Here is a 19074-nt window from a genome sequence, read left to right on the forward strand (position 1 = left end):
TGGTTTTACACGTGAATGAGTGTCCTTGTGCAGAAAACGTGACTTCTTGCACACGTGACATCAGTCCCCGAGGTGCTCGGGCTCATAATTACAGTGTGTCGGGCCGGGCCAGCTCGGACACAACGTGCACGGGCTCGGCTCGGGTCGGGTCAGGCTTGATTATTTGGCCAGATCTAAGATCTAAGTGTAATGTGTGCTCATGTATTTTGTAAATAGGGCTGGGACTTTAACGCGTTAATTACGATTAATTACTTACACAAAAAATAACGCGTTAAAAAAATTAACGCATTTTAATCGCACTAATTTTTGCACCGCGGAACGTTTCTCAGTGGATGAGTTTCAGGGGTACCGATTATACTGGAGCACCAACAAACGTTCATGCATAGCGTTCATGCAGTGTTGGGCAGTAACGTCGCTACAAGTAGCGGCGTTACTGCCCAACACTGCATGAACAAGTAGCGGCGTTACTAGTTTAACTACATTTCTCAGTAGCGTGGTGGTAGCGTCGCTACTTTCTGAATGAAATAGCCTTTCAGTAGCTTAGCTCTTTTAGTGACCAAGTAGCGCGGTAGCGTCCACACAAGCTACATTTTTATGAACACCTCTGAAGTTCAGCGCAGCGGAGCTTTCTGTTGCGGTCTGAAATGAAAGGATAAGTCGGTGATGCCACCGCCACACATGGCCGTGTATGTGGAGCCGACAGAAGCACTTCCGTATGACGGTGACACCACGGACTAATCCTTGCATACAACGTCTCTGCTGCACGGGAATACAGACAGGTTAGCTTCAGTGAGTTACGTTACTTGATGGAAAGATGGCAGAGGGTGAGGAGGACGGAGACGAGTTGATCCCGAGGGATGCAAAAGACAAACTTGAATAATAAACAAATACAGTAACAGAGAAACATTACTCTGAATTGTTACTTTTGTAATTTTTAACCAGGACAGGGTACAGCAAAAATGCAATTTCTACAAAACCAAAGTATGGTGATTAGTCAAAATGATTAGCTTAAAATGTATGTAGATATAGCTACTACTACAGAGTGGGCCTAATAAAAATACCACTTTTGAAACTGCCAGTTATATGAGACACTGGTTGATGGATAGAGTACTTTATTAATCTCAAAGGGAAATTCAAGTGTTACAGCCACTTGACATAAATCAAAATCCAAAAACAATGAGGTAGGTAAAAGAAACAAATACAATTAAAGGCTGAATTATATACAATAACTAAATAGACTAACTCAAATATCAAATATAAATTATAAAGCTGAAACTAGAAGACAAGAGAACCTTAACGAAAACTACAACTATAATATACTATTTGCTGTTTAATTATGTTAATATGCTACAGTGTAGGACACTGTCCATTAGTGTAAGTCAGGTGGATATTGCTGTGGTAGCAAGGTGAATGTCTGTCCATGGATGTTAGAATTAAGTGTGCATTGATAGTTGAATAATAAAATATACAAAATAGTGAAAGCACAAATTATTGTTTAATAAACAATTGAACGTAACATTTTTGCCTGCTTATCTGTATGATTGATAATTCTATTGATCACTGAGATAGCTTTGACTTGGAATTAAGTTGTTCCAATATAAAAAAAAATAGCTTTGATGTAGTTAAGCTACTTTTGCCATTTTGCTGTAGCTTAGCTTGCTACATTTCTCTGGGGAGTAGCTTTGGTGTAGTGAAGCTTCATTTAATGTAGAGTAACTTGTAGCTTAGCTCACTACTTTTTTCGAGTAGCTTGCCCAACACTGCGTTCATGACTTCAGACAACAACAATGAAGGAAGAAGCAGATGAGACCGCTCTGGTTGGCCCCGTGGATGGGAAATTTTGTTTTAAAAAGCGGACGGATGGCAGCGTAGATAAGAGCACGGTTGTGTGCAAATTATGCAAGAAGGAGTTCGCGTATCACCGCAGCATATCAAGCCTCAGGTATCACCTAAGTGCTAAGCAACTATTTATTATGTTGTTGTTGCAACTGGCACTTTATGTTGAACTGTTTATTGTTTTGGCCAAGGTTATTTACAGAGAGTTGGACTGAAATTGATTTGTTTAGATCAACTGTTGGTAAAGTCTGTTATGGCCTCTGAAGATAGATGTTTTCTAATAGTCAGGGTTTCCAATGTTCTGAATGTACTTGAAAGTATTGTGTTTTACTTAAAAAACAAAGTGTTATAGTTTACAGAAGGTCTACCTACCTATAGGCTACCTGAATCTCTGAAATGTATTCCTAAATAAGCTATTACTACACTTTATGGCAAAAATTGCACTGGTCTGTTGGTCTTGAAAAAAAAAACCCAAACAATGTTTTGTTGCTTAAGCTTCTGTATTCAGTCATTATTCAATGGTATACTAAAATCCATGTGAAAAAAATTGCTTCTCACTGTTCTCAGGTCAAATATTTATATGCGATTAAAATGCGATTAATTTCGATTAATTAATTACAAAGCCTCTGATTAATTCGATTACATTTTTTATCGAGTCCCGGCCCTAGTTATAAATATTGTACATTTGGGCAACTAAAAGCATTTTGCTGAAGGTGCAAATCCTGAAAGTGATTTTACATCGTGCATCCTGTCATGCCCATGTAATGTTATCAAATTTTATTGCATTTAATCATGACATGATTTGGCCTCACTCCCTGAGTGGAGTCCATCTGACAGCACAATGATAATCTACAGGTAATATTTTATGTGCACCAATATAGCTATGACAAGGAATTATATGTAGACTGGGGTTTTATGTTTGTGTGTAATGTAAAACATGGACTGTGAGGAACGAGGCTGAGCACTATCAGTGTCTGACTCAGAGTCAGTTTCTGGCTCTGATGGCTCAAACAGGTCGGGCTTGGTCTGTCCGATGATGCTGCTAGCTTCCATTGTTACTGTAGGTTACGTCCTTGTACAGTACACGGAGGAGGCTCCCCTCCCGCGCGTGGGCGTGGTTCCAGCGCCTCTAACTGACACGCCCCCAGCGTTTCACAGCAGAGAGAAGTGCTTGTTTTTCCATGATTTTGAGACCTAATTTTATATAATTGGCAATTGTTTTAATCTTTCAAATTTGGCTCAGTGGTCAATGACACGTTTCTGTGGTATGACAAACTCATAACAGAAATTTATTTCTGCTTTACACAGACTTTAATGTTACCACAGCTACCATAAGAAGTTAGACTACTTTGCTTCATCACCCCAAACCTAATAGCGCACAAGTTCTGGTGAGCAGAAAGAGAGGGTGATTGGCTGTTGCAACAACAATGCCTTGAAGAGATGCTGCCCTATTTCTTTGCCGCTCGTCATCACAACTACTCAAGATGGATCACATGGCATCTGCGCGACATGCAGCACCTTCCTGCTACTGCCAAGGATGACTTCCTCGCCGGAAGCCATGTGTGCTGCCACTCAGATAGTGCAGCTGCACTGAGTGGAGATATGTTTGGGGAGCAGACATGCATCAAGCAAGGGAAGGGAGTGAAATGCATGTGGTGGTGGGGAACAAGAGAAGAATGGAGCTCTCTCCCCTCTTTAACTACAAGCTTGGCCCGGTCCCTGCATCCATCATCGGTAAATATGGATGCCTCAGAAAGGGTAACAAGTCTGTGATTGTTCAGCGTCTTGAAATCCTTGTTCCCAATCCCCACCCACCAGACGTTGTACTCGTTGATGCATCGCAGCTCATCTATCGCGTGGTGTGGCCATTGTAAGGCACTGTGGCTGATTTCGCAGCCAGAATGGGGCGCCGGCTTGATCACTACATCACCCAAATAATTGTTATCTTAGACCGGTATGAGCAAGTCTCTGCCAAAGACCACGAGAGGCAGAGAAGAGCTGGGGAGAGCTCAATAGAGTACAACTCTCACTGAAAACCCCACTACTTAGCCGCAATAAAGTGATGAAGGACAAGACAAATGAGTGGAGGCTAGGCGAGCTCCTGTGCACACACAACATAGGAGATCACATCGAGATGGTCAGCAGAGCAGACAGTATTGTCACTCATTACGAGGCAGCCAGGCGTGGTGCTAAAACTGTCCACATTCTCAGCGACAACACTGATGTGTTTGTGCTCATGGTCTGTTGGTGCTGGAGGGTGGGTATCACATGTCACCTGCAGATGGAGAGGTGGCTATGCGTGCTACCTCGGGTGTGACACCACCTCCTATCCCGTTGGCAAAGGGCAGGTGTCCGCGCTCAAGGCCACGAGAGTAGTACCTGGTGACCTGCTTCACTTCATTGGAGAGGAGGGAGCCACTGATTTGCAAATCACAGAGGCAGTGAGGGTTTTTTTTCCTGGCTCTGTACAGCCGCAGGAAGTCTGCATCTCTGAATGTCGCCAGATATGACTTATACCGAAAGTGCAAAACCCCCCCAGCACTGAAGACACTGCTTCCTAAAGAGCGCAACGTGCACCTCCATGGACGGCGTGCCCATCTACAAATGCTGCTTTGGAAAGCAGCAGACCGCCCTGATCCACCAGCTGTGGACATCACCAAGTTTGGATGGAACAAGAAGGAAGGTGAGAAGGAAGGAGAGGAAGTCATCATGCCTGTCCTGGATGCAAGCCCTGTTGCTCCTCCTGCCCTGTTGGACATTATCAGCTGTAGCTGGGTTAAAGCCATGTACAACAACAAAGTGTAGCTGCACAGCTGCAGGCCTGTACCAGCTACTGCTTCTGCAATGGCTATGACAGTACATGTTGCAACCCGCTCACACTCACACACTCACAGCAAGAAGAGCAAGACGACAAAAATGTAGTCGAAGAAGAAGATGAAGACAGAGCTGATGATAATGTTGATGATAAATATATGGTTATATAGTGCAGAGTAGCAGAAGTACAAGGTGCTATTGCTTGATGAAAGTTTTCTAGTTTTCTGCTGTGATAATTTTGGGTATACTTCTGTTTTAAAATCTGTTCCAGGACTCTTGTGTTCTACCTGTAACTTGTATTATACTCCTTTCTCTATATTATTTAGCCATAGTCATAGTTTGATATGGTACTTGCCATTGTTACCTCCAATGTCACCTCAGAGTGTAATGTTATGTGAATTAAAATGTACATATTCTGCATCATTTGGATAATTGTGTTCATAAATATCCTGCTATTTATTTTTATTGATTCAGTGTCCTCTAAACATCTAAATTGACTCAAAATTAATCAAAACTGGGAGTTGAAATATGGTTTAAACTGCCATTTTGAATTTGGAAAATGTCGGATATTCCTGTCGGCATCAAATGTTGATTCTTCATGGAGACCACCTTGATCTATGCCACCCTCACAGAAGAAGCACTTGTGAATATCCAGTCGTTGCATTTCATCATTACATCGGCTTTCCCCCTCCAGATTCAACAGCAGTACGTCTAGCTATGTACTGTCACACACTAATAGGATTTAATGTGATGTGATGCAGAACTAATGGCCAAACTATGAACTCAGTAGATGGCTATATGAATAACCTGAAGTTGAATTAAAAAATAAAAGAGAAAACCCAAGATCTCTTAACATTTAAGCAATTTTTGCTACCTTTTTTTTAATAATTCCGCCTATATTATACAGGGCTTTTGAGGTTTTTTGGGGTCTAAGATGTCTTGGTACTCTATTTTACACTTATAATTTGGAAGATCTACTGGCCAGAGCACAATTAACAAAAGGAAGCTTATTCAGTAGTCTTAAATGGCCATTACCATGAAAGTTTTACTCGAGAGGAAAAAAACAAAAAAACATTTTTCTTGGATATTGTTTTGTGAGTAATTTGACACTAAATTTCAATATTTCAGCTGGGCTCCTAGGCTGAAATCATTCAGGAAGTCCTAAAGAAGCTTCATGTAAAATTTGGTGCTTTTATCACCTCCGTAACGGTATTATGTAATTTGTGCGCTACCCAACTGGACTTACTAGTCTATTACCTTACACCTTCTGATCAGACATACAAATAATGGCAGTCCTATAACTGAAATGTTCTGTTACCAATTTATTTTCACAACCATTAATTATAAGAAAGCAAGTTCTTCATCAGCAAATCTTGTTGACCCAGGCAAAGATTAGCTGTGACTGGGATTTTAACCCCCACCCTCCAAATCTAAAGTCTGTACCATTACCCACTGAGCTATCCAGCAGAACGTGTAGATCAGGGACTCCTCTGACTCGCCACACTCACTCACACAGCTCCTTCATGTCAGTGGTCAGACAGAGTGAGCTGATCATGTGTCTGTTTAGCTCTGTCTGTACAATGTGTGACTTCTGCTTTAAGGTTACAGGTTCAATTCCCATGTTGACAGATATCATACCTTGACAATGCCCCAATGGCAGTCTCAAAATTTGTGTGCGGAAATGCAGTTGTGCATTTGGAGGATGAAAGCACCAGTGTTATAAATGAAACCTGCAATCTTTAGGGTCCGGGCAGCCAAGCTTCCAGGACACTATTGTAGGAATTCTTCTTCTTTCTTCTTCTTCTTCTTCTTCTTCTTCTTCTTCTTCTTCTTCTTCCGAGATCATACTTCCCATGGTTGAAAACTCACCAAACTTTACAGAAATGTCCAACCCCATGCCAGATTTACTCAACTCCAAGGACGTGGAGGACCATTTTTTAAATCTGCCTTGACAACTGCCGCCTGGCTGGTGATTTGTTGAGTCCATTTGAGAATTAGCTCACTGAGTTAGGAGCTGGTTCCAATGAACCTGGGTTCAAGCCCCAACAAAGGTGATGATGACAGCACATCAAAATACCAGATGGTCTTTGTGAAGCAAACATATAATGTTTTAGAGTCATGATAGATTAAACATCAGTTATTCACTTATGGAGCAAATCGAATCAATTAAAAAACAAATTACCAACATCTCCATGCTGTCTAGATGCAATATGTGTATTTTCAGATTTTTGTCTTGATAACTGATTTTTTTTTTTTACAGTGGTTTCAAATCTGCCTGCACAACAGTGAATGGCTTACTCAATTTCTGAAGCCACTGTTGAATTGCCACTTGCCAATTAGCTCAGCATGATAGACGACAGTCTTTGGTTCCAGAAGTTGTGGATTTCAGCCTCAACTGGTGCAAAATGAACATTAACACGTCAACTGTCTTGCCTTCCTATTCTCCTGTTTGTCCTACTGTATTCCTAGGAATTCTTTCTTTCTTTCTTCTTCCGAGGAAGTCATACTTCCCATGGGCGAAAACTCACCAAGCTTTACAGAAATGTCCGGCCCCATGCCAGATTTACTTAACTCCAAGGACATGTCAAACCTAAATTTGCCAAAAATAGCCCGGACCCGACCCATCGCTGCGCAGCAGCTATAATCGTGTTTATTTTCTAAAAGTTTAGTTACCCTTCTTCAGGAGTAAATGACACACAGCAAAGCACTAGCAGGGGGAATTGAACCCTGGGTCCCTGCAGCAAGGATATAACCCCTCTTTCTGGGGCATCTAAGTGAGCTATACGACTCACTGGACAAAGGCTTTTGAAAGTTTGTTACAAGTCAGGTGATCTAGGGATACAGTTTGAAGTTGTGAGTTCAAGGCCTGGTTGATGCAGAGTGACCATGTTAATGCCTACTGAGGTGATGTGTGGATTAGTGACAGACAATTTGAAAAATATTAAACACTTATTTTACAGACAATTTTACTCATGTATTTGTCTCCTCCTCATACTTTTCCATGATCGGCCTCATCCCATGGCTGCTGTACCCTGCTGACTGGCTTAGTCAAGTTGTGAAGCTGCACATAAGTTCAGTGATAGAGGAAGGTCTTTGATGTCAGAGGCCAAGCCTTAACTGATGCAAAAATCACATTGTAATGCTGACTTTTGGGCTACTGCATCAGGGTTTGTTGATGGCGGGAATTGAACCTTGATCTCCCAGGGGAAAGGGCAAGGTTTGGTGTGTTGGGCCTGGGAGCTGGCCCCATGGCGGCTGTCATGTGTGAGTTAAGAGCTGGTTGCCCCATGGATTGCACCATATGGTCTGGTCTTCCCCCTCTACAAACCAGGTGTGACATACCAATAGTGATTACTGTGAACAGAACAGAACAAAGAAGAACAGAAGAGAGAGAGAACAGAAGAAACTTCAGAGAATCAAGGTGAGCTAAATATAATATCTTATTTCAGCATGCTTGACCCAAGCTGAGGACTTTTATGGTGAAAGGTGGACTAAGCATTTGTTTCTTGTTATGTTTTGTTCGTTTGCTTGTTTGTTTGTTTTCTTGTAGAAATGACTTACACAGCTTGGACAAAAGCCGAAGTGTGCCATTGGCTTGAAAAAGAGGGTTTTGCCGAGTACTGCAACACATTTTCTGGTGGGATATAATGAATTATCAATGTCAACGTTGTCCACTTAAAACCAGAACACAAAAGAGATACCTGAAACATCTAGAACTATATCGTCAAAGTGAACCTAACTTTGTTGTTGAATGTGGCCAAAATGGATGCCCCAGTACTTATACAAAAATATCATCCCTTCGAAAACACATAAACTGGAAGCACAGAACTACAATCCAAGAGGAAGTCTCTGAAGTTCAGAGAAACATTGAAGATCATTTTGAAGAAGAGCCCCACATAGAGACTTCTCCCTCTTTTTTAGAGAAACTAGCAAAAGTGAAAACAAAGAGATCTCACCTTTTTATGCTCAAGCTTCAGGAAGTTTACAGATTACCTCAAGTGATAAAAACAACTGTTGCTAAAGAAGTTGGGGAGCTTTTTTCATAAATTCACTGAGCAATATCAAGAACTGCTAAAAATCTGTCTGGAGGAAAAGGCAGAAGTTGAACAAAACCTCTATCCTTTTGGAGGACAACATATTTGACACATGTTTTGAGGACATTAATAGTGAATATAAGTTCTATCAGTGCTGCATCAATGACTTTGGCCTTGTAGAGCCAACTGAGTATCTGCTTGGACACGATTCACATGGGAAGAAGGAATCCTTCCAATATATTCCAATCCTGAAAGTTCTGCAAACCATTCTTATCAGAAGTGACGTGAAGAATCATGTTTTAGAGGATGTTAGTGTGTCTACAGGAGGCATACTAGGTGACTTTTGTGATGGATCCATTTTTAGGGATAACCCTTTTTTCAGTGTTGCAGAAAAAAAATTGCAGATACAGTTATACACTGATGAATTTGAGGTTTTGAATTGTTTGGGGTCTAAGAAGTTGAAACACAAAATATTGACTTTTTATTTTGTTATTATAAATCTACCCCTAAAGTACAGATCACAACTACAGAACATCATGTTGCTATCATTGTGAGACACAAGTTTGTGCAGAAATATGGATATGAATCAGTTCTGAGACCACTGATAGCTGACTTGTTGAAACTCCAAGTTGACGGGTTTACCATCAATATTAACAGCGAACAGCATACAATCAAAGGGGCACTTGTATCTATAGTGTCAGACAATCTTTCGGCTCACTCTTTGGTTGGATTCTCTACTTGTTTCAGCGGTGGAAGAATTTGCAGGCAGGCCCGTCGCGAGAAGGCAAGCAAACCAAGCAATTGCTTGGGGCCCCGAGCTGGCCTGGGGCCCCAAGACAACGACTGGTTATGAATAAAAAGCAACGACAAACTGTGTGAGCGCCCCTTTGATAGTCAATGCAGTAAAGTGCAATGACACTGTTATCGGGATCCCCCTCGAGGGGGCCCTTCTCAGTAGTCGCTGACAGCAGCCAGCCAGCCAGGTTTATGACCTCTGCTGCCGGCAAAATACAAAACCTCTGCAGTCATCACATGAAGCGTAATTATGCATCAGGAAGCCAGAAAAGAAAAAAGAGAAAGTAAGAGGAGGATAAGAAAAAACAAGATAGTGGTAAGTGATACATTATACTGGATAAAATAGCTCTACTTGTCTTGTACAATCAGTGTAATTTCGCAGCAGGTAGGCTAGCAAAAAATGTTTATGTTAGCTACCTTCATGTCCATTTTGCTTGGGGCCCCCAAATTCCTTGAAACGGCCCTGTTTGCAGGCATTGTCTGTGCCCCCATGAGGAGTTAGCAATCCACACTGCTGAAAATTCCTGTGTACTACGTACACCTGCTGTTCATAAATGTCATGTGGACCATCCTGATAGTCAGGCTTATGGTGTGACAGGACCCTGTCCATTTGATGTCATTCCTCACTTTGTGGTTTCTGAGAAGTTTCCCCCAGACTTCATGCATGACATTCTGGAAGGCACCATTCCACACATAATTAAGTTGCTATTGCAACAGTTTCATCGGGAGAAAATTGTAACCCTCCACAAGTTCAGTACTCAATTGAACAAACTTTGCTTTGGCCAGAATGACAGGAAGCGTAAGCCTGTGCCTCTAAAAGAATCAGTTCATCGTGATGCAGCTCTGCCAGGGAAAGCAATAGAAAAGTGGACTCTCTTTCGCCTCCTTCCTCTAATGATTGGTAGATTTGTTCCCAAAGACAGCCCTCACTGGCATCTGTACCTGCTTCTGCAGAACATTTGTGACATCATCTTAGCCCCACAAATCAAACTCAGTTGGCTTGGGTACCTGTCCTCCCTCATCTCTGAATTTCTGGCAGAGCTCCAGCTCCTTCTTCCTGGCAAATTTACCCCCAAAACCCACTATCTTGTCCACTATCCACGACTCATTAGTGAATTTGGGCCTCTCAGAGCACATTGGTGCATTCGGTTTGAAGCCAAACATTTGTATTTCAAGCAGCTATCATCTGTTGTATGCAACTTCCAAAACATTTCATTAACACTTGCAAAAAGATATCAAATGTGCCAGTGTTACGATATACAGAAAGGCACGGCCACTGCTGTGGCACCTGGTGCATGTACAGAAGTACCTCTATCCAGACTACAAGAACTGAAAGAAGGGATCACTTCTAAGGACATTCCAAATGAAACAGTCTGGAAGACCCAATTTTTGTAAAAGTCCTCCATATTGTCAAGTATCGGGGTCAGTGGCTGGCTTGTGAACTTGTCTATACATCAACACATTTTGAGGAGCACCTTCATGCGTACTGTGTCCAAAACACAAGGAAGTGGGTTGCCTTCAAACCAGGGGATGAAGCAGATTTCCATCCACTAGATGCATATACAGATGTTAATGACAACATGTTCATCACTCTGCACCACAAGCCACTAGGCCATGGCGTCCTAGAAGACTGACACAGAGTGAGCAAAACACAACACTACATAAAAGAATGACATTTGTTTTCTTTTCTTATCAAACAATAACTTATATCTCTTTTGCTTTGAAGAGAATGAGATTGATGGAGCAGCCCTCAAATTACTAACTGAGAGGATGACGGAGAGATTGTTCCCCTCAATAAAAAGACAAGCTCAGTTCCTTAGGTGCCTTCAGGACCTGAAGTCATCATCGTCATCGTCATCGTCATCGTCGTCGTCGTCATCTTTGTCTTCATCTTCATCAACAACAACAACAACAGATGAAACCAGGTAAAATGCTGTGAATATACTGCTATTCTAGTCATTTGCGGGGAGAAACTATATTTCAGTACTAGTTCCAGTCTGTTCAGTACTACTTCACAAAGCTCAGCCTAACACATGTCTGTATTTTTCCATATTACACAGACCTCATGATGAGCAAACAGCTAGTGCTTCACTGCAGTTTGTTTACCCCAAAACCCTATGGGACGCACTTGACGCGAAGGATCCAGAGCTTCTGGCCCCTCATAGAACCAAGATTAAATCTGTTCTTATCCAAGCTCTATGTGACACCCTCAGCAACCAAACTATGTAGGTTCCTTTATAATTCTTATGAACAACTACTGCACATTGTAGCTTTTAGTTAAGATTATAACCCACTTTTTACATTGGGGATGCCCCCCCCCCCCACACAAAAAAAAGGTATCCCTCAGCCAAACAATATACGGAGATTTTAAGCCTGTTCATACGCAAGTATCCCTTCATGCGGGAGAAAGTTGGTTCAGGAAATGTGAGTAAGCACAAAATTAGGCTGTTATGTTCACATATGTTCACATTCAGCTCCATTGTAAGGATATAGCTACTGTAACTCCCCTGTCTTGGTTGCAGGATGCTTTACGTGAGTCTTTAGAAAACAAATTCAAAAAGGAAAGGCGACCCCTTATTGGTAACTCAATGGTGCAACAAATGCATGCAAAATTTGCTGTGGCAGGATCTGGAAGAAAGTGTAGTTTTCCAGGTCAACCAAGCCAGCTTCTCCACAACAACAGGCACACTGTATGTATGACTAATATGGAGCTATGATATTTGAGTCTTTGGAAACATATGGAAGAATAATCCTATCTTTAATCAAATGTGTGGATTTTCAGTTTGAGAGCATGATTTCATTCCTCTTCAGTGATACAGCTCCTTTTCACGTTCAGATTTATTCTCCTCGTGCTCACATTTTGTGCTAGCACTGAGATGTCTGCTCTGACCATGGATGAATTATATTGTAACCTATTTTTGTTATGGCAGCTCTCACAGCCACTTCATACTGTCTGGTCCAGCAGGGGAAACTTTGCTTGTCCTCTCAATCCTGACTCTACTGGCGAATGGCCTCTCACCGCGTCGCTCTCTGTCATGCAGTGGCTCCTGGTCTAACAATACAATACCTGACAAAGCTCTACTGAGAGCTGCCATAACAAAAATAGGTTACAATATTTATATACAATTAATCTTAAATCATCCTAAAAATTATTAACATTTATTAAATATTAGCTGAATATATACTATTTAGTATAAATTGTCAATGTTAGAAGGAGCTTTCATAGTAGTCAAATGGTTAAGTCCTTGGCTACTCAAGCATTTTACGCCATGGGACGCTGGTTCGTATCCTGCCCCCAGCACGCTTGCTGTGTGTCAAATTATGATTTTAAATTTAAATTAATAAATCATGGGTAAATAGGCTTTAAAATGTATAATAAAGATCACTGTGGAAAAGAAAAGTCAGAATTCTGACTTTTTTCACAGAATTCTGAGAGGGGGGTGGGGGGGGGGGATCTCCAGAGCTCCAGAGCTCCAGAGACCTGCTCCCCTGCTTTCCTCCAGAGCTCCAGTGAGCCCCCCCTGGAGCACCCAAGGTGGCATCCGTCATTTGATTGGGCCATACTCTAGCTGTCTCCCTATTGGCTGGCGAAATACAGTAGCACAGGGAGGGAGAGCTTTGAGTCGGAGCAGGTAGCTCACTCTGAGAGCATGCACTGTAGATCTGAGCGCGGGGATGTGCAAGAAGAAGAAATGTGAGCACAGGCATGTGATTTTTGAGTTCAAGCACACATTTTGAAAGAAAGCAGCAGACATCTCAGTGCAAGCACAAAATGTGAGAATGAGGAGAGTAAATCAGCATGAGAAGTAGCTGTGTCACTGAAAAGGAATGAAATCATGCTCTCAAACTGAATCAACGTCCTCTTGTGTTCGGGTCACCAGTGACCCATTTTCAGGTTTTAAATGCATCATAGAAGTTCCACATAAATTTGTTTATTGTATCAAGGCTTTTTGACTTTGTCAGGATCCTCTATTTAAACAAAATAAAACAAAATTCACTAAATTCTAAAATGCTCTGGTTAAAATTATGACATTTGTGGTGTTTTTGACCCGATTAGGCTAAGAGTTAAAACTGAAATCATAAGTGCAAAATCAACCCTTTTTTGGCTAAGGAAGCCTAACAACATAACCAAGAGATGAGAAACAAATGGGATAATAAATAATTGTTTTTTGTGTGTTTTACAGCTGATTTAAAACATGGGTCAAAACCAGTGGCGGCTGGTGGAGGAAAATTGGGGAGGACAGGAGGAAAAACCAGTCCACGGTGTCATGTTATTTAAGTCAACTACTTATACCTACTTTCTTATATTCAATGAAAATTAAGCAATAAAACAATGACTTACAAGACTTCTTTAAAAAACATTTTATTAAATGGCTAATATACAAGACAAAAAAATATCAATGTGTACCCCTACCGGGATTAGATCCCTAGTCACCTGCGTGGCAGGCAACTGCTCTACCCACTGTACTACCATACATTATATCCTCCAGCAGGAGCATTTCTTTCAGAAATTTGCTTATATTTCCTTTGAAACCGATTCCAATATCGCTGAAAACTCTATATTTCTTCTCCGAGCATGGCTGGCAGTGAAAGCTGTAAAATACATAGAAGCATTTTTTGTTTACGGTTGTATAAATGTGAGAATGAAATTTGGGAACTGTTATTGGACCAACCTGCTGTCAATCTTGTATTCTGGTTGCTGATTGGTAAGGGAGGACGTCCTCCCTTAGCGCGTCATTTTATGTGTCTTAGCCAATCATAGATCAGCATGAAAAAATCCTGAATGCATTGAGTGAATGGAAGGAGATCCCTCCCACGGATGACAGAAGCCCTCCGTCCTCCTCTAGCCCCCACCTTCCTGCTCCCTGCTCCTCTCACAGACTGCTCTGTCTCCTCCGTCTGCAGCTGTTGCTGTTGAACCATTTTAAGTGGATTTTCTTCCAAAGAAGAAACTTTTTTTATGATATAATATATATATAATATTTTATAAATAATACTGAGATTTGGTAATGATTTATTTCAACCAGTTATTCTTTCTTAAAAAAAAAAAAGATCTTCCTCTTGCCTCTCAAAAATAGAGGAGTACCAACCTCCTCTGCCTCTATGGACGAGCCTCCTCTGGTCAAAACTGACCCTAACACCATAGTGGTAGCAGAAAGATAACACAGGACGAAGGTTAAAGAGAGGATGATTCTTCCATATTATATAACTTTTTAAAAACTATCATGTACACCTCATCTTAATGGTTACCTCTTACTATATTGCTTGTGTCATTTTTCTTGAATGCATATAGGCTCAGGAGGGTGAAGAATGTAGAGAGGATGAAAGGAGCATTGAAGCTCATATCAATGATATGTCTACAGAGATGCTTAAGGTACACCCAGATGTGAAATCTTTAAAGGAGAGAATAGGACGAACCCGTGCATACCGAAAGACCTTCATGGCAACTGCCAAGGCTGAGGAAATCCCCGAAAAGTTTCCCGCACTGAAGCTACCTAAAATAGTTGGTATCTTCAAGCACTGAATTGACCATATTTAATTTTATGTGTATTATTTCATTTATGATCATCAAGTATTTTGAGATGACACTTTTTATCCCTCTTACAGCTTCTGTGGGAGATGAAGGAGCAATTCCTTGTAGAAGCTTATCACAGAATGGTCACAACACTCGAATGGCAACAAAGATTGTTCAAAGAGCATCCATGTGTGACCTCAAGGACTGCTGCCAGAGGGCAATCAATGACTGCCTGGATGATTCAGTAAGACGAGGTATCTAGGCCTATATGTGTATCTATAGGAGCCACAATCTGTATTTCTGAAAACAAAAAAATATTACAGAATAATTGTATTTCCTCAGGACTCATTAGGGATGCAGCAATTTTACCTCTGCCTTCCATTTTCAGAGAGGACTCATGCTTTCTATACACTCTACAGGAGGTAAATACTGTATTTAAGGTCAAAATTTAGGAATTAGCATTATCCATATTATGGCAACATTGTGTCATTTTGCTGTTTTCACAGCAGGTTTTATTTACTGATATGTATCTGTTTTAAATGCATAGGAGCCAAACGTGCCTACTCCAGCAATCATGCTCCATAACACACAAGAGGGGAACCCTTTGCAGGCAAAAAGGATAATCCTATACCTCGATGGTATACAGGTTTTGACTGAGGACAGCAGCATGGACATATCATATGCTAAGAGTGCATTGTTGTCACTCTATTTTGTTTTTGCTGTCCAGTACCCAAAAGAACTGAGAAAAACTCTTATTTTCATTGAAAGATTTGTGTTGGGGATCAAGGACCACAGTGTTGTACCCATTTCAGTAAAGAGACTATACAACTGTGTGGGAAGTGGGGAGTAGTGAGTAGATGTGTTGCAGCATAGGATTTCATGCTTTATGTTCTTGTTAATGGTCAAATTCCTGCTGCTGCCCTTTATGTTAGTACATATTGATAAAAAATATCCCTTACTTAATACATATTTTGGACCAATACATTTTGTTTGATGTTGGCATACTGACGTCTCTAGATTTCCATTATTGTTACAATACGTAACATTTTGAGTACTTGTTACATAACACTGAAAAGTATTTCAACATTATTTAAATCAATGTGAAAACTTTGTGGGGTTCCCTCACTTTCTCATGATTCTGTTCCACTGTCACAATTAGTATGTACAGTATGCACTCTGATTCCTTTCATTGGACCATGCATTATTTTATTGTTTGTAGATAGCTTAAAATAAGGTGCAGTAAATGCAGTAAGTGCACCTTGGATTGATGGAACTAAAACTCTTTTTTTGTCTCCCCTGTCTGCCATGTCACCATTGCTGGAGATTACACAAATTCACCTACTGAGGACAGCATGATGTGTCTGGCCTGCCATGTTGCTGATTCGACTGGACCTATGCTGACTTTTTACCTGTTCTCCCCTGGGACCTTCACAGCCTCTCCTGTTCTGTTGGACTATTTTTAAATAAATGTTTTTCTCATTAAAAATGTTTGAATGTTTGTTCAATGTCAACATGATAAATGACCACAATATAATATGAACTAAACTGATCTGTAGAATACAATATGGTTCTTTATAGAACCCTCAGAAGACAAGACGGTTATTGGTGAAAACCTTGAAAAGGGATGTTTTTAGAACCCCCTGTGTGAGGTCTAGATGAAACCCTTGAAAAACGAAAGGGTTCTTAGTGGAACTCCCTGTGTGGGTTCTAGATGAAACCCTTGACAAACAAAAGGGTTCTTAGTGGAACTCCCTGTGAGGGTTCTAGATGAAACCCTTGACAAACAAAAGGGTTCTTAGTGGAACTCCCTGTGTGGGTTCTAGATGAAACCCTTGACAAACAAAAGGGTTCTTAGTGGAACTCCCTGTGAGGGTTCTAGATGAAACCCTTGAAATATGAAAGGGTTCTTTGTAGAACCTCTAATGAAGGGTTCTGGGTGGAACTCCCTGTTTGGGTTCTAGATGAAACCCTTGAAAAACGAAAGGGTTCTTGGTGGAACCCCCAGTATGGGTTCTTTGTAGAACCTCTCAGGGGGGTTCTGGGTGGAACCTTACACACACAGTTCTAGGTATAACCCTTTATGTTGGGTTCTAGGTAGAACCCTCCAAAAGGGTTCCAGGTGGAACCTTTATAAAAGGTTCTACCTGGAGCCAAAAAGGGTTCTCCTATGAGGACAAGCCAAAGAACCTTATATGGTTCTACTTAGCACTTTTATTTCTAAGAGTGTACCTATTGAACAATATGAATGACAGCAGGTTCAGGTTGTGTGGCTTTTCTTGTTTACATCTGTTAATCTATCATGCAGAGACAGACAACTGGTAATATGATAACATAGTATAGCCGTATGTCAAGGTGTCATTTGGTCCAGAATCGCTATACTTTCTGCTGTGTCTGTCTTTGGCTGAAACGCTGAGCTGCCCTTATCAAGAGGCTCAGTGGAGCTGAGGCCCGAGTAGGAGTGTGCTTGGACAACAACCTCAGATCACAGGTCAGTGTGCTAGAAGAAGCGCTACAGAAATGCAAGTGCATTCACCATTTACAGACAGAGGCCAGTTGAAAGACAGGTATCTCCTGGTAAGACAGGTATCTCCTGTCTTTGTGATTGGAGGTGGTTTACAGCGGCTCCAGTCAGGACGTGGACTCCAGGTTGAAGAGACACAGCAGGCAGGGTCAGGTATGAAACAGCAGATGGCCCAGAGAGAGCCGGGCGTCAGCAGTGTAGAGTGGGTCTATTTTCATAGTATGTTACTGTGTGAGTCAAGGATTTACTTTGGCCAAACCAGGGGTGAATGTTGAAAGACTGTTTAACAAAGTGTGTTTTCTGTAGAGTCTATAAGCCAGCGAAGCTGGTTATAGTTAAAGAGAGGAAACTGAATTTAGCAGGTGTTGCTTGGTAACTAACTAAAATAGTTTATTTTGTTCACTAAGTATGGAACTCACAGATTTCCCAGCTGAAACTAGAGGGGCTATCAGACCATCACCTCCTGGTGGTAAAACGAGACAGGACAGGCCTCTAGACCTCAGCTCTCCCTACTGGTGCGGGGGAGCGCTGAAGCAGGGGAATCATATAATAGTGCACAACTAATGCAATTAGAAGGCTAAAGTCAATAACATCATGAATTGCTTCCAAATAAAGCACAAAGATAGATAGATAATCAAAGCAGCAGAAACATTCAAGTACAAATACACAGGCAAATACACTATACAATATACAAAAAAAAATACCATATACAATAAAATGGGCGGTGGTATGGTAGTAGGTGCAGTATTTATAGTAATTATAATTTAAAAAGCATTATGTGTGTGTTTTGGAGTGAGCGTGTGAAGTCTGATGGCAGCAGGTGGGAATGATTTCCTGTGCCGTTACTTTAGGCAGCAGGGTTCAATGAGTCTGTTGCTGAAGCTGCTTGTAAGCTCTTCCACAGTTTTGTGGAGGGGGTGACAGACAATGTCCATGACTGCCAGCAGTTTGTTAGTTCCAGCCCTAAATGACTACAGCATGTTGTCAAGGCTTTCAGTTCTCTGTTTAAGGACGAGGGACGCCCCAGGATGGATTTGTTTCAACACGCTTCCTCTTTATCCACATAAACTCCACAGCACTTGTTGCTGACTGCAGGTCTGGGTTGGGATGAGGGATTGATGAATGGTGATGAATTGTGATTAATGGTCGTACGGCATTACTTTAAACGAAAATATAAATACAAATATTTCGATATATGCACCTAAACACATGTGGAACCAGATGTGTTTCAAGAACAAAATAAACAACTTTTCTTTTAATAAAACAAACAACTTTCTATTAATTTTGTTCAAGCGTGTCAGCGATCATGCGTTTATGCGGGTGAAAACAATGACTCCTTAGCGTCCCTGTCATCACATACACCTGTGTGTTGTGGCTTAAATGACTTGCAGTGATTGCGTCCTGCTCAACTTAAATGCGATTCCTTGTAGTTTTTTTATTAAAAACAACAAATGGCTCCTACACATACGATTCATAATAAGTTACATATTTTTTATTCTCAATTGTATAATTTTAACTGAAGGCATCAAGTCAGTCCTGCTCAAAGAATGACACCCATA

At 41.2% G+C, this 19074-nt stretch overlaps 1 protein-coding gene across 1 annotated transcript; it reads left to right on the forward strand.

Annotated features, from left to right (window-relative positions):
- The first annotated feature begins 8576 nt into the window (after positions 1-8576).
- LOC115587670 (sterile alpha motif domain-containing protein 3-like) lies at positions 8577-16442 on the forward strand. Its single transcript, XM_030427599.1, has 9 exons — positions 8577-11119; positions 11206-11404; positions 11540-11704; positions 11816-11903; positions 12002-12169; positions 14773-14982; positions 15087-15248; positions 15383-15416; positions 15542-16442. Exons 2-7 carry the CDS (start codon positions 11250-11252, stop codon positions 15240-15242), a joined length of 942 nt encoding a protein of 313 aa, XP_030283459.1. The 5' UTR covers positions 8577-11119; positions 11206-11249; the 3' UTR covers positions 15243-15248; positions 15383-15416; positions 15542-16442.
- Positions 16443-19074: the final 2632 nt, after the last annotated feature.

Source organism: Sparus aurata, chromosome 9, assembly GCF_900880675.1.
Source record: "Sparus aurata chromosome 9, fSpaAur1.1, whole genome shotgun sequence".
In the NCBI taxonomy this organism is placed as follows: Eukaryota; Metazoa; Chordata; class Actinopteri; order Spariformes; family Sparidae; genus Sparus; species Sparus aurata.